The sequence below is a fragment of the Pygocentrus nattereri genome, chromosome 5 (genome assembly GCF_015220715.1).
Source record: "Pygocentrus nattereri isolate fPygNat1 chromosome 5, fPygNat1.pri, whole genome shotgun sequence".
Classification (NCBI taxonomy): domain Eukaryota; kingdom Metazoa; phylum Chordata; class Actinopteri; order Characiformes; family Serrasalmidae; genus Pygocentrus; species Pygocentrus nattereri.
This window is the reverse complement of record NC_051215.1, coordinates 37,046,288-37,068,393: the sequence shown is the minus strand read 5'-3', so window position 1 is coordinate 37,068,393 and position 22,106 is coordinate 37,046,288. Positions and strand designations below refer to the sequence as shown.

Here is a 22,106-nt window from a genome sequence, read left to right as displayed (position 1 = left end):
TTCAAAAACAACAAACAGACAGCGACCTCACATCATGGCAGGCTAAGTCTGTTTGGCTCTCCTCTGCAAGATCTAATCTCACTCTTTCTCTCTTCCCACCCTCCCTCCTTTTCTGTAGCTACTGCCTCTGTCTCTCTGTCTTTCATACATGCTCAAATTACTTCAAGAATTAGTCACCTTCTGCAGAAAGTCCTGTGGACACTTTTAAACTCACTTCACAGTTTCCTGTGAGCTTCATCATTCAAGGTTGCACTGTTGGAGACAAGCAGGTTCTACAATGCTTTTCCAAAAGAACACTAAGTACACCAGAACGACACAAACAAGAAAAAATTCCAGACTTTATTTTATACAGAGAAATCTTCATGAACATTTAATCCTGCAAAAGACAGACGTTCCTTCAATACATCTGAAAGAATATAGACTGAGTCTGTTTACAGTCAACGTCCTTCACCATTCAATACAGAACACACATTTGCCTGCTTTCTCCATTTGCTTCCACTTTAAGAGCCTCACCATGGGGAGCTTCTCATTCCAAAGGCTGACCTCAACATGTCATTTGGGAAGATAATGACCATTACTACTCCACTAAAGAATATCAAGGGAGACTTGCTCAGAACATTTTTGCATATCCCGTAAAAATATTATATTTGCTTATTGATTTTTTTGAAAGCTACTGGTGCTCTTTTTCCTGTTGTGTTTTTTCAGCACTATGCAACTGTGGAATGTACTGCAGTAAAAAAAAAAACAAAACAGCTCTGTCACCAGTACACATATTACTGGAATTACGCTGTTTTTACAGAACATGTCCGCCAGCTTTAGTTAAATGAAATGCTTTTTCTAAGACTTTAGCCATGTTTGATTCTAAATGTTGTGACTGAACCACAAAATGCAGAATTTAATGTAAAAGAAAACTGTGTCCTTCTCCACCTCCTGTCAGCCACTTCTGGAGAAAAATCAGGCTACAGCTGCCCAAACTCTTAACATATCTCACTGGAGTTATTAATTATAGCCTACATTAGAACATAAATATATTATCTCTTTCCATTTAATAATGACTGATTTGAATAATGATAATATACAGTGGTTCAGCAATGCAGTGAATATAGACTTTGAAAGTAAAAACATTTTGAACATTTTCACTATGTTCTTTCAGGCCTGTTGAATTCTTCAAGGCATGTGCATCTGGGAGATAAAGATTTTTAATATGTTTACCAAACAGGCTATGTAACACTGGAATCTGAATGTATAAAGCTAGGAAAGTTTGCATAGCAAGGTCTTGGTTTGGGGAGAAAGCACACTTGTGATGCCTTTTGCATCCTCATCATAGAGATGAAATAAAAAGACCACTGTGCAGATTTTATGGTTAAAATAGGTCAGGGCCATTTGATTGGATTTATGATAACTTTGGTATTTCATAATTTAATGTACAACCCCAATTCCAATGAAGTTGGGATGTTGTGTAAAACATAAATAAAAACACAATACGATGATTTGCAAATCCTTTTCAACCTATATTCAATTGAATACACTACAAAGACATTTAATGTTCAAACGGATAAACTTTATTGTTTTTTGCAAATATTCACTCATTTTGACTTTGATGCCTGCAACACGTTCCAAAGAAGTTGAGACAGGGGCAACAAAAGACTGGAAAAGTTGAGGAATGCTCAAAAAACACCTGTTTGGAACATTCCACAGGTGAACAGGTTAATTGGAAACAGGTGAGTGTCATGATTGGGTATAAAGGGAGCATCCCTGAAAGGCTCAGTCTTTCACAAGCAAGGACAGGGCGAGGTTCACCACTTTGTCAACAACTGCGTGAGCAAATAGTCCAACAGTTTAAGAACATTTCTCAATGTGCAATTGCAAGGAATTTAGGGATTTCATCATCTACAGTCCATAATATCTGGAGAAATCTCTGCAAGTAAGCGGCAAGGCAGAAAACCAACATTGAATGCCCATGACCTTCAATCCCTCAGGCAGCACTGCATTAAAAAATGACATCATTCTGTAACGGATATTACCACATGGGCTCAGGAACACTTCAGAAAACCATTGTCAGTGAACACAGTTCGTCGCTCCATCTACAAGTGCAAGTTAAAACTCTGCCATGCAAAGCGAAAGCCATACATCAACAAGACCCAGAAACGCCGCCGGCTTCTCTGGGCCTGAGCTCATCTGAGATGGACTGACGCAATGTGGAAAAGTGTCCTGTGGTCTGACACAGTCCACATTTCAAATTGTTTTTGGAAATCATGGACGTCATGTCCTCCGGGCCAAAGAGGAAAAGGACTGTCCAGATTGTTATCAGTGCAAAGTTCAAAAGCCAGCATTTCTGATGGTATGGGGGTGTGTTAGTGCCCATGGCATAGGTAACTTGCACATCTATGAAGGCACCATTAATGCTGAAAGGTACATACAGGTTTTGGAGCAACATATGCTGCCATCCAAGCAACGTCTTTTTCAGGGACGTCCCTGCTTATTTCAGCAAGACAATGCCAAGCCACATTCTGCACGTGTTGCAACAGCGTGGCTTCATAGTAAAAGAGTGTGAGTACTAGACTAGCCTGCCTGCAGTCCAGACCTGTCTCCCATTGAAAATGTGTGGCGCATTATGAAGCGCAAAATACGACAACGGAGACCCCGGACTGTTGAGCAACTGAAGTTGTACATCAAGCAAGAATGGGAAAGAATTCCACCTACAAAGCTTCAACAATTAGTGTCCTCAGCTCCCAAACACTTATTGAGTGTTGTTAAAAGGAAAGGTGATGTAACACAGTGGTAAACATGCCCCTGTCCCAACTTCTTTGGAATGTGTTATAGGCATCAAATTCAAAATGAGTGAATATTTGCAAAAAACAACAAAGTTTATCCATTTGAACATTAAATATCTTGTCTTTTTAGTGTGTTAAATTGAATATAGGTTGAAAAGGATTTGCAAATCATCATATTCGGTTTTTATTTATGTGTTACACAACGTCACAACTTCATTGGAATTGGGGTTGTATTCTTAAAAGAACTGATGGGTGATATAGAAAACATTCTGCATTGGACATTAGATTGGTTGAATAAATATGTGATGCTAATAAGTCATCTACAATAAGTCATCTACTTGCTGTTGGGAAAACCTTGCATCTCCAATTTTGTTTATTTTTTTTAATGTTTGACATAATTTAAAAATGCCAACAGTCCTTAATAGTGTGTAATCATGAATGGATCAACAGAAATGCAATACTCAGAATAAATTGTTTCTACATTAACGTCCATTAACAGTTAAGAATGTATTTTTATTCTGTGAAAGTTATAAGTTTGTAGATATGAGCTTTTGTCCTAACAGTGATACTGAGGGCAGTTTTGTCCTCTATAAACAATGCCATTAGCTTTAACTATTATTTTTTCTTGAGAAACAATAAGCTTAATTTACTGTATATCTGAGTCAAATCAGATCTGAGAAAACTGAAAACCTGAAATCTGAGCAGTATTCAGTGCTTTGGTGGGACGGCTGAATTCAGCAGCACATTTCTTCACAGCTTTTGTGGCCCTGTTTGTTTCTGCATGTCTTTTGGACTTTACACTGTGTCTCCTCTACAGTGGTACTTAAATAGAATAAATGAATAAGAATACTGAAGACCTATTAAAGTGATGCACACTTAACTACCTGCCATGATTACATCAGAGTTAATATCCTTTCCAGAAGCTAGTGACATCCACTCTTTTTTATGGACTGAGTATAGGTCAGAGTTAAGATTGTGTAGTGGCGACACTTGGGCATGTATTATTCAGTGTTTACAGACTGTAAACTTGGATAAAGCAGATGGCTGGGCATATGTTCACTGTCTCCAACAGTTTCTCTTCACCTCTCACTCAGAGGCTTAAAAAGCAGCAGTCACACTGAAGCCTGGGCACAGCCAACATGAGCTAATCACTTTATAGCAACAAGCAGGCAGTATAAATAATAAAACATGACCACTTTCTACAGGAGCACAGTGTTCAAAGATCTTATTTCGGCCAAATCCAAACTTCTTGACTCCTTCACACTCCCAGTCCAACTACTAGTAGCCAATTAGGAGTTTGTAATGCCTTTTACAAAAATATGGCAGCACAGAGTTCAAGAAAACTGCCTCAACTATTTGTCTTGCAAAAGCAAATAGCGTAAATCCAATTTCAGTTTCATTTCCGTTTCACCATAGTTGTGCACATGGTTTTGATTGAATCAACACCAGCAACTTCAAGGCTGATCTATTATATTAAATATTAAACTCCAAGCACTGCTGATGAGTCTTTGCACATATTTCAAAATGTAACTTGCACATATTTTCACGTTATTATCGCACTGAAACAAAATTAGGGCTGTGTATGAAAAGGATACACCAAATAATGTGGGAGGAACTGATGAATTGTCTGTTCCATATTTAGTCAGAGGTTTATCCTCCATGCGATGGCTTTCTCTCTTCACAGCCTGCCAGATGTGACAATGGTGATTTTTTTTTTTTTTAAACAGGTATCTTCTGTAGGTTCCTGTGGGCATGCTCAGTGTCTATTCTACAGGTTTGTGAGGAATGAGAGCTGAAAATGAGATGCAGCAGCGGCCACAGAATGAGTGAGGAATCCAGAGAGAGTCCCCTTCATAGTCAGCTCCCAGCGCACAGGAGAGGGATTGTGACAGTGAGAGGGAAGAGAAGAGGTATCTGGTCGTCAGGCCTCCAGGCAGGAAAAATGAACAGCCAGCAAAGTTAGAGAGAGTGACCAGAGATGAAAAGCCCACAGTTTAAAGGCAGAAGACCTGTTACCCCCAAAGTATGCTACTTGAGCTGCAGACAGAAAGCACAGAGAAAAGAGAAAAGCCAGAGCAGTTGATATCATTTTCATGATTATTATGCAATGGCAAATATAAGGCACACTATTACTGCACTGGCATGTGTGGTTGTGGCACATATGTTTATCTTAGCATACACTGATCAATCACAACATTGAAGTACAGCATTGTAACACTGATATGGTGGTGGCGGGTTAGTGTGGGCCGCACAGGTACGAATGTATTAGACACAGATAGATGGATAGATAGATAGATAGATAGATAGATAGATAGATAGATAGATAGATAGATAGATAGATAGATAGATCCCGAGGTAAATTTATCAGACAGTAGCAGACACACAACACAGTACAGTAATAATAAGAGTGTAAACAATATAACAAGACGCAGGTAGAAGACGCAGTGTAATAATGACTGCACAAGGAGGTACAGGTAACTGCATATAATGACCATTCTGAATGAATAAATATGTGCAGATATTGTTACCAATATAAAGTGTCTAGTGTGGAGTGTCCAGATGTGCAAGATGCGCAATAAGGTATGCAGAAAGTGCAATATGTGCCGCATGGTATACATATGTGCAGATGGACAAAGAAACATAAGATTAAGCATGAGATGTAAGACCTATGATGAGTCGTGATTTAACATGAGATTCAGATTCAGTTCTCATCTCTCTTCTCTTCTGGCCACCATGGGAAGAGTTAAAGAGACTTATGGCTCTGGGGACAAAGGATCTCCTGAATCTGTCGGTTGAGCAGCTCTGGGACAGCAACCTGCCACTAAACATGCTCCTCCTGTTCATGATGATGGTGTGCAGTGGATGGCCATCATCCTCCATAATGGAGAGCAGTTTGTGTGATGTCCTTCTCTCAACCACCTTGACCACAGAGTCCAGTTCCACACCCACTCGCCTGACCAGCTTGTCCAGTCACATCTCATCTTTTTATGCTTCCTCCCCAGCACACCACAGCATAAAAAAGACAGCTGGCAACCACAGTCAGATAGAACATCTGCAGGAGCTTCCTACAGATATTAAAGGACCTCAACCTCCTCAGGAAGTAGAGCCGACTTTGCCCCTTCCTGTACAGGATGTCTGTGTTGGCAGACCAGTCCAACCTATCATCCAGTTGCAGACCGAGTTACCTGTAGGTCATTACCCTCTCCACTTCAACCCCCTCAGTAGAGACTGGCTGTGTGGGTGGCCTAACCCTGCAAAAATCCACCACCATCTCCTTGGTCTTGGCAGTGTTCAGAAGCAGGTTGTTCCCACAGCACCACTCCACAAAGTCCTTCACCAGGGTCTTGTACTGCTCTTCCTGCCCTCCCCTTACACAAGCCACAATGGCAGTGTCATCCGAAAACTTCTGAATGTGGCACGTCTCAGAGTTGTACTGAAAGTCTGAGGTGTACATTGTGAAGAGAAAGGGGGAAAGTACAGTCCCATCAGCACTGATGGAGTTTTAAACACCTCAGTGTCACTGCTGGACGAGTAAGATCCAGCTAACAGTGACCTGTCACCACTGATGAAGGACTAGAGGTTGACTAACACAAACAGTTCAGCAGCAGAAGAGCTACTGTCTCAGACTTTACATCTACAAGGTAGACCAATTAATTAGATAATAGAGTCGACAGCGAGCAGACAAAGTGTTTAAAACTCCAGCAGCACTGCTGTGTCTGATCAACTCGTACAAGTGCACCACACACTAACACATCACCACTTCAGCATCACTGCTATGGTGAGAATGATCTACCACTCAAATCTGCTCTGTGCTCTCCTGACCATTGAGGAATAAGGTGAAAGGGGGTTAACAAAATATGCAAAGAAACAAATGAACTACAGTCTGTAATTGAACAACTACAATGTGCAACCTAAATGGTAAGTGGAGCTGATAAAATGGACAATGAGTAGAGAACCAAGGAGGTGGGGCTGATTGTTGTAAAATAATATTGTAACTTGGAAAATAACTCCACACTTGTAAAGCGGTAAAAACTGATACATTATTAACAGACATACTTCAGCAATATCCAGTTAAAATAAACTTTTTCTGTTTCTGTTCCTAATCGCAATTGGTAAAATATTTAATTCAGCTGCATTTAGGTGGTTATTTATACTGAAGTTTGATGATACAATTAGTGTAAATCCACAAGAACCAGTTTTACTAAACAGATTTTGAAGCTTGCAGTTGAAGTGAAGAAAATAACATTCTGCATTAAGAGTAGGTTTGGGGTAACACAAGCGCAATTTGGGACCATTGTGAGGTCGAAAATACCACTGTGTGGCAGATTTTCAGTGTCACACTCCAGCTGTGCTACTCCACCCACGTGAGCGCAAGCCTTCACTCCTGGCCAACAAAACAGCAACTGGGCGAGAGCAAAAATATATTGGCTTATGCTCAACCAAATTACCAATGTGTCGCATTAAACCACTAACCATACATGCAGCTGCATGAAAATAGAGCCCACTGTTTTCATTCCATCAAAATGTGAAAAAGACCATAGGACAGACTGAAGACAGGGAAAGTTGAAAATTCTGAAGCAGGAATGGACATGAGCATTATAAAAAAGCTAGCCAGTTTTTTAGCAATAAATGAGTCATAATTGTGAAAAAACAATGCACTAAATTTACCTGACTTACTTATATCCACATCAATAAAATACATTAACACAATTGTGTTTCAGTTTGTATTTTATTCACATGGAAATTATGTACACATTTGAATCAATGAAATTCACTGCTTTTTTCAGTTTAATGTAATCCATAAAATCTCACAGCAACATGACAGTTGGAAAACCTTTCTTCCTTCATGGTTCCAACTATTATCCTTGGTTTCCAGCTTTTTTACTCACCCACACAGGCTGTACCCTCATCATTGGGCTCATATCCCTGGTTACACCTCTTGTTGGCACGGCACTTGAAGCTACCATAGGTATTGGTACAGACAGGACGTTCAGGGGGACATACAGATGGGAACTGCGTACACTCATCTTGATCTGGGAGTTATAAGGAAGTACAGTGAAATGCGGGATTGCACACAGGGGGCAGACCAACTTCCTAAGAGTAGAACAGTCAAAGGTACAACACTGATTATGGGCTACACAAGACGACATTCCTCAAAGGGTACGAATCTTACCAGTGCAACGGCCATTTTCACTGACAATAAATCCATGTCCACACTGCAGAACATATAAATAAATAACAAAACATATAAAATATGTTAATAATAAAAAAATAAAAACATTAAATAACATTTGTAAGAACTATTCTGAAACACCTTTACACAATTTTCTGCTTATGCCAAATGTTATAGCCAATCAGGCCAAGATGTATTTGGTGTTTGAAATGTGCATCTTCCGTTTTACAATGGATCTATGCGGCTAATGTAGCTAACAAGTGACAAATGCCTAAGTCACACACCAAATAGTATTTTACAGGCTTCCTGTAAAAGAAGCATCAGCAGATTCCTAATGCTAAATACAGAAACAAACACGCTTAATGAACTTATCGAACAAATATTGCAGCATTTAAAGTATTCAGGCATGTTCTGTACATTTGACTCAAAATGTGCTGAGCTGTTAAGCAATCTGAAATTATGAACATTATGCTTTTGTAGTGTCTGGCACTGTATAACATATAGTTATCTATGAAATTGGATAAAAGTATGAATATAATTTAGCTTTGAACATCTGCTCCTATAGCTATGTGACATAGTTTCATCCTTTTATAGATAATGGTATGTCATATGGAAAGGGGAAGTGTTTTTATTCAAATCATCACTTTAGTCAGTGTATAAAGTAGTAACTACCAGGGATTGCCCACACCTCAATTTCAACTGCTGGAGTTTCTTCTTCTTCAGCCATCGGGTAGAAGATCTCCAACACTGTATTCAGATCACTGAGCTCCAATGGTCTGGCCACGGAGCGTCCATCAGGCCAGTACACCTCTACATTGGTGGCCACGTCTTTCCCTGTTGGTGAAGTACATGGCGAGGATGAGGGAAAAAAAGCCTCTCAGCAGTCTGAGAACAGTCTGCCTTTGTAACTTCCCCTCAGGGTTGGGAGACACAATGAGTGATTTCTTCTCTTTATGTAAGGCTCTCAATGGAAAAATTCCACTCAGGAGAAAAGGCCTCCCAAGAAGCTCTTCGGCAAAAGCCAGGTTGGAGCAGGCTACGGTTTGGCATGAGAGTTGCAGGCTCTTAACAAATGCACAGGAATGTGCTCGGCTGCAGCTGTACACAGCACCGTGAGCACTAAGGCCTGAACATGTCTCAGATGGTGCCTCAGTCTCACTTGATACAGTGAGAGCAGGTCTCTCATGATTAATAGCGTATGAGAGAGCATAATGTTTTTGAGCCCACTGGCATAGCAGGTAGCATTCCATGGAAGTGCTCAACTCTGAGATGAACACATGAACACAAAGACTCCTCTGCATTAGAAGCTTGAAACATTTACGTATATTCAGTTAGTGTTGACACATGCCACTGTACACCACTCAGATAGTCACTGCTGGGAATGGCACAAACAGAGGTTGGTTAGCTGGTCCCGCAGTTGGCATGGCAACACCAAAGACCTTGGCAATGTATGGTGATCACCATTGAGGCGGTCCAAAAGAAACAAACACAGCAGAAGAGAGATGCAGAACTTCAAAGGGGCAGAGATGAGAAGGTAGAAGGGGGGCAAGCAGCTCCACTTTCCTTCTATTCCACTCTTTAGTCAAGCATGGAAAGAGGCTTTGAGGGCCTTCCCGGTCTTTAATTAAAGCATCATTTCTAAGGTAAACAGATCCGCCGGGGTTCCCGCCAGGACTCAGTCTACCTCTACAGGTGCCCCTCATGAGAGAAAAGCTGACATTTCACCTGCAGTGGTTAAGGAAGACAGCTGGGCCAGGAGGATTACTATGCAGAAAACTCTGGTCCATAAAAAAACATTAAGCTCTCCCTTTTTTACATATGCTTCCCAGTTTATTAGGTACACCTGCGTGTGTCTAAATTCATTAGGTATTTCATCCAGTACACAGGCCATATGTGTACACTTATTGAATGTAGCCCATCTGTTGCTACATAACTGTCTGTCACCTTTTCATCAATCAGTAGAAAGGGAGCACCACAGAACTACTACTGACCACCTATTATTTGAGACATGTAGTGGCAAGCTCATGTGTAGGAATGTGCTAGTACAAGTGTATCAGGCACAGCAGCTCTGCTGGGGTTCTTATATACCTCAATATTACTATAGAGTCCATCAAGTATAAATGATGGTACCCCAACTAAAAATACCCAGCCAACAAAGGTCTTGTGGTCAGAAACTGACCTCTAATAAAGGGCTAGAATGTGACTAACATGACTACTGACTATAAACTACAGTGACTCTTGAGGGTATACAGTGTGTAAAAACATGGTGCTCAGAATGGTCCACTACCCAAGTAATATCTGACCAGTGGCGGTCCTATGGGTCAGGTTTTAGAGCCAATAAATTGCACATGCCAACAGATGTACTACAATCAACAACTGAAAACCTACAAATCCTACAAATGCCCGTAGCACTGGGCAAAAGTCAGAGATCACCCTTTATTTATTCATTATACAGTCAAATTGGCCATTGAATACAAGTTATTTATGTTTCAGTGTTATAAAAAAACAGAAAATTACATGGAAGACCCATAAAAAATATTATTTCATTTCTTCCAGTATTTAGTGTGTCCATCCTTTTCGAGAGTCTTCTGCAGGGATATTTTTCCACACCTCCAAAATTCAGTCTTCAGAAGTTGGTGGCATTTTCTGTTTCTCGTGATCTTATTCATTCCAAATAGATTTAATGATGCTGGGGTCTGGATTCTGGGGTGGTCATTCCATTGTTCTAAAAACTATAGATTCTTTGTTTGATTTATAACATCTTGACAGCTACACTTCTTTCAGACTCATACAGTTGGCTGTCCTCTCATAGGACAGAAACTTGTTTTCTTTTTTCAGATCTTATGCAAGACTGGAGCTGTCCTATCTCTCAGAGATGAAAGGTTTAAGTACTGTTTATCTGATGGTGAATGTTTTGGTGGTCTATCAGGTCTTGTGCATGCTGTGCATACTGTGCAAACACTGAACTCTCAATTTCTCTGGATGTTTTAATACGTTTTGGAACTCGTTTTCACTAATTTATCATAAACTTTCCACTTCCTTATGTATTATCTGTGTATTATCTTATTTCTAGTCTCCCCAGAAAAATCTCCTGGAAAATTAAGAGCTTAATGGCAATTTTGTTAGGAAATTTAATAAGTAATGATCTCTGACATTTGCAACTTACTGTATATCACTACAGTCAGAAGAAAACCTTGTCTCTCCAATTTTGCTGTTTTTCAGTTTTTGACATAATTTGGAAATGCCTGTTGCCCTTTACATTGTGTGTAAAAGTACCTGAAGAAATGGCCCAAAATGACTTGGAAAATAGTCTGGTTTCATTGACTTACATTAAAAGTACAGTAGGTTTTTTCTTTTTCTTTTTTCTTCCGACAACAACGATATGTTAGGTATACCTGACGAAATGGCCAGTAAGTGCAGGTACTAGACATTAAAGTGGCAGCTCAGTGTATAATGATTGCACAACGATGAGTCAGAAAAGGAGGTTCTACATGACACACTTTAGGAAATGTACAATCTACAGCTTTATTGTTAACAATCAAGAAGTCTAACCACTTGAAAGAACATTTCTCTTTTTAAGTCTCCTGGTGCGATTTGCTATTGTCTTTCAGCTGTGATACACACATTAGCGCTCCAATACTAAATATACATGCCTGGCTGTACCCACAGACACGTACACACATATTTAAAGGCCCTCAGGGCGATCGTGTAACCACTGATGGAGAGCGTTTTGTTTTTCACAGCATATTTAGAACCATCCAGGCTTCCAACTGGCTCCCTAGCACTGCTACAAATCTGCCTGATGGCTCCCTGATGAGCTGCTGAAGCCATGCTCCGCAGAGCATCTGTAAGCGAGCCGTGCAGAGGGAGCAGGAGCCTGCGCTGACCACCAGCTGCCACACCTGTAACCCAGTGTCCACCTCGTCACTGACCTCCAATCAGCGAGGATATTGAAAACGCTGGCCTCGTCCTACAGGATAATATTACTGCTCTGTGATCACACATGACACAAGCACCATCACGGAACATAAGTTACATCATAGTGGGAATCAGCAGAGTGCATGTTTCATTCCTCACTGCATACTTACAATTGCTGTTTGAAATCAGGGGCTGAATGCCTTCATAGCATATATATAAGATTTTAAGTACACTGAGATTAGATTTTTAATGCAATAGATATGAGCATATTTGTATTTTATATAAGTTTGTTGTAATTAACAATAATAGAAAATAATGCAAAGTGTCTTTTAGACCAACATAGTACTGCAATATATAGTCTGCATTTTTTATATAGTCATATTTTTTCATTAAAATGAAAACCCAGAAATTCTTTTTACAGGCCTATATTGTGCAAAAATCTAATTTCCCCTGAATTTCAGCCTATTCAGCCTACAGCAGTCTAGGTTCACCCATTCAGATTTCATTTACTTATAAAGAAACTTATAAAGATTTTGCTTTCGAAATATGGCACATACCAAGCCCAAAGTGAGCTACAGGTTCCATTTCACACAGGTACCCAGAGCCACCATCAATAATGCGTGTGTGAGCACCATTTCTTTTCGTGTAGACCACCACTTTGGCCCCTCGAGCAAAAGCCCCAAACTGCGTGCGAGGAATCACACGCAGCCATCTGTTAGATGATCCCTATGAGGACAGAAAAACACCATGAGAAGGTCAGAAGAGAATCTCTGGAATCAATGATGATAAATCCCATTGAGATGATAAAAATGTGGAAACTGGATTTTCAGATGAATAATTAATCTGAAACAGAAAAAGAAACAACAACCTCACAGAAATAAATGGCTTTCCAAATTGAGTACTGAATGGTTATTCTTTTGCATCATTTACATGAGCAGCTGAACCACATTTAAAAGTCATCTGCAAGTTCTCCCCTCATTAGCAGCTTGTTCCATGAGCTGTGAAGGTGTCAGTCAGAGGAGTACCTGGATGACTCTATACACAGAGACGGGCTGGGCTGCACTCTCTCCATGCGTTACCAGCAGATCTAACTGTCCATCTCCATCAAAATCAGTCACAGCAGCTCCTACAAGACAAATACACAAACTTTTCAGACGTGGAACAAGTCCCAGTGTCTCGTCATTGCAATGGAAGATTTTGTTCTTTCTACATACTCAACATGCTCAATAAATCAGAAAAGTAATGAGGTACAATCTGATTTGAATTATTCATTTTGGTGAATATTTAACATGGCAGATAGCTCTCCAACTTAAAATACACAGAGCAAATATTTGGTAGGAAAAGGTCAGTCATTCACGTAATTCTTGCTAACCCACTGAGTCTCCATCACTGACTCACCCTGAAATCACTTGCACTGAAGAGACCCTGAATTTAAACCTTAAATTACACATAATGATTACTGCATTTTAAAAACAATTAGCTCTGTTTTTGTGATTTTCAGTTTTCTGCATAATTTGAGCTCAGTAATATTCACACAATGTAACAGGTGCCACTTACATCGTGTGAAAGTTTCATAATGAATGGACCAATAGAAATGCTCCAAAACTCCATGGCATAAAATCACATTACATTAACTTACACTAAAGTTAAAAACATTTTTGCCCTCTCCTTTAAAGTTATCGTTTTGGAAATACTTGTTTTTCTTTGGGCAGTGAAAATCTGATGATTATCACCATTATAGCTGAACTAGAGTCATACTGTTTGACTATAAACAGCAGGAAGACACCACAGTAGACCTCTAATGCCACCCAGTGGTAAAGAAAGCACATGAATCTGTGCTTGGGATGATTACATTACAAAGGTTGAGTCTATATAATGCATAAGTTTGCTAATAATAAACAAACAGCAACACTATGGTTTATACCACAATAGCCATGAAAGATCACATAGTTGTGGAAAGTTTCTGGAAAGAAATGTGCAGAAAAGAAGTCTCTAAAACACTTGATTCAAAAGATTACATAACATTATGCAACTGAATGGGTACATGTTTTAAATCATCACCCAATCCAAGAACAGCAGGGTATAATTATTGAACAAATATTCCTAGAGTTGCTGAGCCAAAGACACATACCTGTTCCCCTCCCTTCTGGCTCAGCTGCCTCCCCAATATTCAGCTCCTCTATCTGCGGGTCTCCATGTTCTCTTCGGGACACCCTGCCAGAGCACTTAGCTATTAGATTCACTGTCCTTTCACTTCAAACAACTCAACACCACAAAGCAATATTTGTATGCGTCCATGTCAAATATATTTCATTTTCTTTTCTTTTTTTGTTCAATGACTTGTTATATAACAGGTCTCACTGGTAGTATTCCTTTACAAGCTTGCCTTTGGTAAATGAATCCTGCTATGCCAATTTAATTAATGAAGCTTGAGAATGGACTATGTATTTGTATGCCAGACAGGCTTTTTCAGTAATAAAATTAAGCCTATGGTTACATTAATTAGATTAAGTGAGCTACTCCATGTGCTTGAACGCGGAGGTCATCTAGCAAGGTTTGTGTATGGGCCTGAGAGGGAAATGTTCTTTTCCTAGATCCAATATTATCTTTAGGGGAAGAGGGGAAAAGGACACAGGAATAGGGAAAGGAGGGGATTTCCCATCAGGTAGTGCTCCAGGTTAGAATGGAATGGAATGGTGCTGGACTGTGAGTTTGTGGCCTGGCTGCAGGACCTTTTGGCTAACTGTCCTGTCTAGCCTTACTCATAAATCCATAACAAGACAGGGTGTTTCCATAATTATTTCCTGCCTTAAAGAATAATTTTGGGTTACATAATGTTTTTTAGCTATGCTTTGTTTCTGTGTTCATTTTACCTGAAAGATTTTGATCAGATATTAAAATGTCCACCGACACTTAACATTTAAAACTGAATTGCAAGTTTATTATTCTCTGATTCAATTAAGCTACTGAGACCTGAGGTGAGGTCCTCATAGTTTATGTAATTTACCTAAATAGCCTGTTGGCTGATGCCCCTCTGTATGCAATGTTATTGAAAAAGACCTCCAGCTCGTTGTCGTTGTCAAAGTCTGCCACGATGACCGTGCGCACAGGAGATGGCATGGAAAACTTCTGCGAGGCGATGTCCTGAGACACACACAAGGATATCAGCATATCAAAGGCTGCGCATACAACTTAATCAGACTTTCATCTATTCCGTGTGAAAGGAGCAAGAATGAGGTTAGAGCAGATAGTGAGAAACGCACTACATTTCCTCTGAGAGAGAAAAAGTTAAACAAATACATCTTATGTGCATCCTTAACCTGAATAAGTAAATAAATAATGAATGATGTAATCACTGAGGGGTAAATCTGTAGGTAAATCTTACAGGCCAGAGACCTGGCTGCAGCAGGAAGTAACTGATATCTCCATGCTTCAGTGGTGCAGCAATAAGTCCAGGAAGAGTTATAGAGCAGCCCTGTACTCCCTCAAGTATTTACCCCTCATTTTAATTATAAGGCTCATAAAGTCTGCTCAAGGAGTCCCACACAGTGACCTTGTCCTCTCTGGGTGAAGGAGAGGCGATGGACAGTTCTGGACAAGGCTCACACAAGGGAGGCAAGGAGCAAAAGTGAAATTAAAGTGAAGCTTTCCTAGGTTCTGCTTCGGTCATTGCGGTACTATGACTCCCTTATGCTAAAGAGAGCAGTAAGCTGTCAAGTATACATTTTCTTATTACAAGATAGTGAAGCACTGCTGACACTGCAGCACTGTCTTCTTATTCTTAGAAGTTACAGTCATAGTCAGCAATAACAAAAGCATAGTGCTGTATTAATCATTTCTCACTTGTAGATCATTTAAAGGGAAATTTCACTGAGTTTTGAAAGATCCATTCAGAGTGGTTTAAAGTAAAATATTCTGTCCCATAGGAACTTACAAAGTCAGAATTGTTTACAGTAGTGGTGAGAGGGACCGGACGTCCGAAGTTTGATGCCTCTAAAAGCTTCCTTTCCAAAAGCAGTTGCACAATTGGTTATGATTTCATTGTCTGATGATCAGGATGTTGTTTCTATAGTTTTGCAATTAGATATTTCACTAAAACATTTTTTTTAAATCTGTTCCTGGTGGAGAAGTTTGTGCAGGGTGTTCTAGAGCAAAACAGCCACCAAAGAATTCACCAGCAAAATTTGTCAGCATTATAAAAACTCATCTGTAGGTTTACTAGTGTTTTTGGATAGTAAATAAAATGACTATATTTGCACTGCAGACATTGTGGTTCCTGGTTCCTGTGACCACAACTGCAATGTAAATATGAGTGAGTAAGTTTCTCCACAATAAACTACACAAAACCACTCTGAATTACTTTCTTGGCATCTCAAACATTGAATTATGTACAAATTTTGAAAAATCAGTGGAATTCCCCAGTGGAAACAAGCAAATAAATGATGGCAAAAGTGATGTAAAAAGAAATTCACATTTTACATTTGTGCCATGTTTTTGTTCATTTTGATTTTTTTAAGAAGTGCTGACTCTAACCTATCAGTACAGAATCTAAATTGAATGGAAATGTAATTCATTATGCAATTACCTATGCAATTAATTATGTAATTGTGTTATGATATTAAATATAGAAGCCAAACCACAGTAAAAACTGCAAACTTTTAAGAGTTAATGTGTGAAACTGGCCTGTATTGCCCAAATTGCACTTTCTTGTGCCTAAGTTGTCCATAGTTGCTTGTTCAGATTTAATTAGGAACTCACTGAAGTGACAGAACCTCTTAATTATAGATGGCACAGGTCACAGGAGCTAGCAGTGCGTTTCAGCTGCAGACGCCTTTCTACAAATGCTCCCACAGGACATTAACCCAGCATGTGACCCCCATAAAACACCTCCCTCCTGACTATCTATGTGGACACAAATAATAATCAGTAACCATAACACCAAAAAGATGCCAAGACAACTAAAGCCACAGCAGGTTTACGTACTGTTCCACACAAAACCTACGTTTCATTTCATTCTAACTGACTTCATACAGTGAGCTTGGATATGCCTACTTCAAACACCCATACTGCTGAATTAAAGAACAAGCAAATAACTTCACCTCATTTCTTCAACAGCTTGCGCTGGGTCATTTTTGCACTGTATAGTAGCAATTGATTTTGGCATGAATACAAACTATTAACTTGCCAGTTTCTTGTTTGAATGTGTTCTTGGAAAATGCTTATAGCTATATTGATGCAGACAATTTTAATATGCTGCAGAGTAATATGGAATGTGGCTATAGCATATAGAGTATTGACAATGTAGTTATAGTGAAAGAGCCATACTACAAGCAGGAGTTATGAGCACTGAAATGTTTGTAAGTAGTATTAGATACCCTAGAATTAAATAACATAGTGTGCAAGTTTAATTAAAGACCACAACAGGTGAAGAGGAGCACTTACATCAGTAATTGATGTAAAGCATGGTCCATATCTCATATGCCCATAAATTTATTAAGCAACGTCTTGGCCTAGTTGATCTTATTTAGGACAAAAGAAGGTCAACGCTGAACACAGATTAATACATTCAAATGCATTTAAAGGTATAATCTGTACTTTACCTTATGAGTGCTCGCTTCACCTATTGTGGTGTTTTCTTTTTTTTTAACTAAAGGAGTTTTTGGGGTGAGGCACCAAATTGGATTTCATACCCAATTAGGTGGAGCTTCTTCCTCAGCCTTTCAGACATAGATAAAACCTACTTCTGAAATAAAACAAGTTTACCAAAAAGAATCCAGTGTTATTTAATATTTAACTCAGTCATTCTGATTCTGAGACCAGGTTTAATCTTTACCCAGGAATATAGACATGCATTTTGATTAGTTAAATAAATTAGATGTAAGTAAGTATGTCTGTGTCAGTAGGTGTACTGTGGTCATAACAATGCCCCCAAGCACAGTCATGGGTATGGAGGGCAATCACTCCTCCATCAGCACTTTCTCCTCCAGCCTCAGGTCCAAACTGCCAAGTAATCATTAGGGACCATAAAACCAGACGTGGATGCAGTAGCTATGTTTGTCTCAAGAAGAGTGATGAGGTGCTTATAAAACAATAACAGAACATTTCACCAAAAAACAGACTGTTCAGACAAATGCTGAGTCACTGCTCTAAAACTCTGTACTATGTGTGACACATGACATTTTCTAAATTTATAAAAGTTCTTCACATAGACATCATACAGTCAGTTTGATGTCTAACTGAGAATCAATGAGAAATCAGTTTTCCACCTGCAGATTATTAGTAGGCTACAACATTATTAAAAATACTAAACTATTAGTTTTAAGGTAATTTATCTGGTTTAGGGATTTAAATTTCTAATCATCCTGAAAGCAAAGGAATGTATGAGCTAACATTAATTTAATTGTAAAATGTAAATCATCAAAATTGCTAAAATGTTTTATTTATGAATAATTCTGTTACTGTAATCCCAGAAAAGGTCAACAAAATATTTTTTATGCTTTTACTCAAGAAATACAAAACCTAATTGTGATTTAAAGCTCCTATTATCACTGCAATGTGTAGGCCAATTTTAAGGGCTGTAAAAATAAGGGTTCTTAAAACATCTGTGCTGTTTTGCCCGTTCCTGGATGGAGCCTTAACCTTCCAGTACATGGCTTGTTTTTTCAACTGTTCATACACATCTTCAGTGACTCTGCAATTATATTTCAAAACATATTAATCTACAAGCTGCTATGAGTGTAAAACTGTCACAGCATTTTATTGGTATTTACAAAATAATACATTTTGTTATATTTGATATTGCTATTTTGTTTGTCTCTCATTTTAAGAAAAGTATGAGGTATGTTATAGGACATGAGCAGTATCATCAAGTTACCAGCCCCTGGGCACAGATATTGGGTGGGCCCCTATATGGTGACATGTTATTTAGTGGTCAGTGTTTTTGTTATTTATTTATTTATTTATTTAAAATTTATAAGCAGGTTACACAAGGTCTATCCAGCACCATGATGGCAGCACACCAACCTTGGTGTGAGGAACGTGATTGCTATAAGCTAATTTATTTATTTTTTTATAATTGAGACAAACAGTAGTAAGATTAATCCCTCACTTCCCTACAAAGAATACATCCCTAAAAACTTTGACCACAATTAAGAAAATATAAATTAAAATCAGACAGCTAGAATGTACATAACCTATTTGGAAAAAAACTTATGCTAAAACTTATGCATCCTAGCTAAAGCATACTGCCATGGCAGGCACTGGCTTTTTTTTTCATTTATGTCTTCCCTCTCATGACAGTTTGCAGACCACTGTTAACAAGGATGCGGCAACTTTTTTTTCTTTAACTTGAGTGGCTGATATTTTATATTTGGTTTTGGAAACGGGCACCCTCTGCTCTGTGGAAGTATCAGGCTCTCCACGAACATCTTTTGAATGTCTGGAGCTCACTCACACATATTTGAGATGGCCTGAGAAGGCAGTACTGACACCTCACCTATGTATAAAAACATTACATTACAAACTACACTTCATTACATTTCATTACAAACTCTGGTGCTGCAGCATCATGGCACTTGTGGCTGTTTAAGCTATGTGTGTCTGTGGGAGATTGAAGGTCTCAAAGGTTACACCAAATGCATCCTTTGAGACCTGTCGTTGGCCACATTCAAAGGATTTTACAAAATCGAACAGCCTTCAATGGCCAAAAATACAGACATGCTTGGCTTCATCTTTAGCTTTTTAGATGTGGCTGATATCAAATGATCAAATTTCTTTTCAGTGTGCCGCTAGTAAAGTTCCCACCATGAGTCAAAACAGCTGTATATATTGTCTCACTTTTCCTAGTGACCCCTGGGTACGTGTCTTAAAACCCATGGGATGATCTGGGCCTGGACCCGAGGTACACATTTAAGGTAGGAAGATTTTTCTTATGCATCAGAGATATAGAAGGTAGAGTCCAAATTAGAGCCAAAGACAAAGTTAGTACAAAAGGCTTCTGAAGAAACAGGCACAAATCACTATGCAGGCACATGACAGATATCAGGATACAGACATCAACAAGCCTTAAACTCACCTTGAATCTCTGTTTGCGGTTGTTGCTTAATTGCAGGAAGAGCCGATGTGGCCCATTCCAGTTTCCATACACAATATCTGTCCTCCCATCCCGATTAAAATCTGCTAGAGCTACCCCTCGGCCATGCTGCATTGGGTCCTCAACTCCTGTAACAAGCATATGTCATCCTTTACAAAACTGGGTTCAGCTTAAAAGCAGTATATAAAAGACTACATGACATCTACATAAGCACTTAATGACAGATAACATAAACTTCTATAAATATTTATACAGGAGTACTTTTACTGTAATAATAATTTACTATGATTAAAGGTAAAAACAATAAAGTAAAAATAAATAAGCTGCTTATTAGAAAACTACTTGAATAATTTAGTTGCTTCTTTGTATTTCAGCACTCACAATCACAATTTCTTAGTTGACCTGCCTGTACTATTGGAAATAACCTGTACACACAAAACTAAAGCCAATCATGATATTATGTAAAAATGGTTTGCGTCCTGAGACTGATCAGTCTGTTCCACTAGTGCACATTTACACATCTTTCTGTGTAGACTGAGAGAGAGAGAGTAGAGTGGTTTGGTGAGACCAAGGAGGTAAGTCATGCTCCAGATGTGGCAACTTTTGTTTTTTCGACAATCAAACTGAACCACGATCTGAATATTACAGCACAATACTTCTTAAACTTTGCTCAAGTTTTCACTTGTTTCTCACACGAAACAATATATGTTTTGTCCACGTATGACATGTGAACAACATAAGAATATCACATAAATCAGTATATCTGTAACATCCGTTCACTCTTTGTCTTGGTCTTTCTGTTTGCCTATTTCTTGGTTTCCTAGTACTGTGTGTCTTTATATCCTGTTGTGTGGTTCCCCTCGTGGTTGGTATTGTTCCCTTGTTTAGTTCTCGTTTGCTTTGTTTTATCTTCTTCTGGATCTGTCACATTCTCCTTGCCAGCCGCCTTCTGAGTCTCCTGACGATCCCATGGCTTCTGAGTCTCCTGACCTGCCTGTGGTCCATATGTCCCCCGTTCCTGCTCCCAGGGCCACTCCCATTCCTCCTCCCAGCGCCACTCCCGTTCCAGCACTAGTCACTCAGCGCCCCACTCCCGATTCAGCTTCACGCCACGTTCCAAGGTCTCCTCCACGTCCTGTTCTGGTCCCTGCTCACCCACCTTTTCAGTTCCCTGCCAGACCATACCTCTAGCTCTGTACTCAGTCTGACCACAATTCTGTGTTTCCTTCTGTGTTTGCCCAATCTCCACTCCATAGTTTTGTTTCTATCCCTATCACCATGAACATGCCTGTACTAGTCTTCATCAGTGTTCCTGTTTTTGTGTCTGGTCTTTTGGTACCCATTCCTGTTCATGTGTCTGTTCCAGTACCAGTGACACTGTCTGTTCTTGTAACCATGTCTATGTTAAATCCAGCCTCCTACCCAGTCCTTTGTCCCATCTTTTGTCCAGTCTCCAGCTCAGCCTCCTGTCTTGTCTGCTGTCCAGTCACCTGTCTGTCCCCCTGTCTGTTCTCCAGTCCAGCCCTTTGTCTAGTCTTATGTCCAGTCATGGTTTCCTGCCCATTCTCCTGTCCAGTTTCCTGTGCTTTCCTCTGCCTAGTTTCTTGTCTGTTTCTTAGGTCAGTCTCTTGTCCAACTCTTGTTTTCACCCTCCCCCTCTGAGCCAGCTCCCTTGGTGTTCCTTTTCGTGCCTTGGGAGCTGCGCGTTAGAGGGGGGCTTCTGTAACATCCGTTCACTCTTTGTCCTGGTCTTTCTGTTTGCCTATTTCTTGGTTTCCTAGTACTGTGTGTCTTTATATCCTGTTGTGTGGTTCCCCTCGTGGTTGCTATTGTTTCCTTGTTTAGTTCTCATTTGCTTTGTTTTATCTTGTTCTGGATTTATCTGTCATACTCTCCTATGCCCTGGTGTTTGTGAACTCTGCATTGTGTGTAAATAAAAGTAACTTGCACTTGCATCTTGCCCCAATGCCTCGAACATTACAATATCTGCTCATAACCCCCACCCCACCCCGCATCTGCGGTCTGATCACATTATTGTTTAGGTCCGTTAGTTTTAAACCAGTAGATGTGGTCATAAGAATGACGCTACAAAGATATATACCTTATAATACAGAGAAAACAATTTTGACAAGTGGCTGGCAAAAAAGCC

General features: G+C 39.5%; 1 protein-coding gene across 4 annotated transcripts in view; it reads right to left on the bottom strand.

Annotated features, from left to right (window-relative positions):
* Window positions 1-22,106, bottom strand: part of crtac1b (cartilage acidic protein 1b) — a 40,690-nt gene that overhangs the window by 2,632 nt on the left and 15,952 nt on the right. For 2 of the 4 annotated variants that reach the window (XM_017724253.2, XM_017724248.2), the window contains exons 7-14: window positions 19,940-20,085; window positions 14,873-15,009; window positions 13,997-14,079; window positions 12,891-12,991; window positions 12,423-12,591; window positions 8,636-8,781; window positions 7,948-7,990; window positions 7,664-7,807 (exon numbers count right to left, since the gene is read on the bottom strand). In XM_017724253.2, the coding sequence (XP_017579742.1) occupies window positions 7,664-7,807; window positions 7,948-7,990; window positions 8,636-8,781; window positions 12,423-12,591; window positions 12,891-12,991; window positions 13,997-14,079; window positions 14,873-15,009; window positions 19,940-20,085 (969 nt within the window). Of the gene's footprint in view, window positions 1-2,968; window positions 4,812-7,663; window positions 7,808-7,947; window positions 7,991-8,635; window positions 8,782-12,422; window positions 12,592-12,890; window positions 12,992-13,996; window positions 14,080-14,872; window positions 15,010-19,939; window positions 20,086-22,106 lie in introns of those variants that run through there. The other 2 variants (XM_037538304.1, XM_017724262.2) reach the window with 2 other exon arrangements.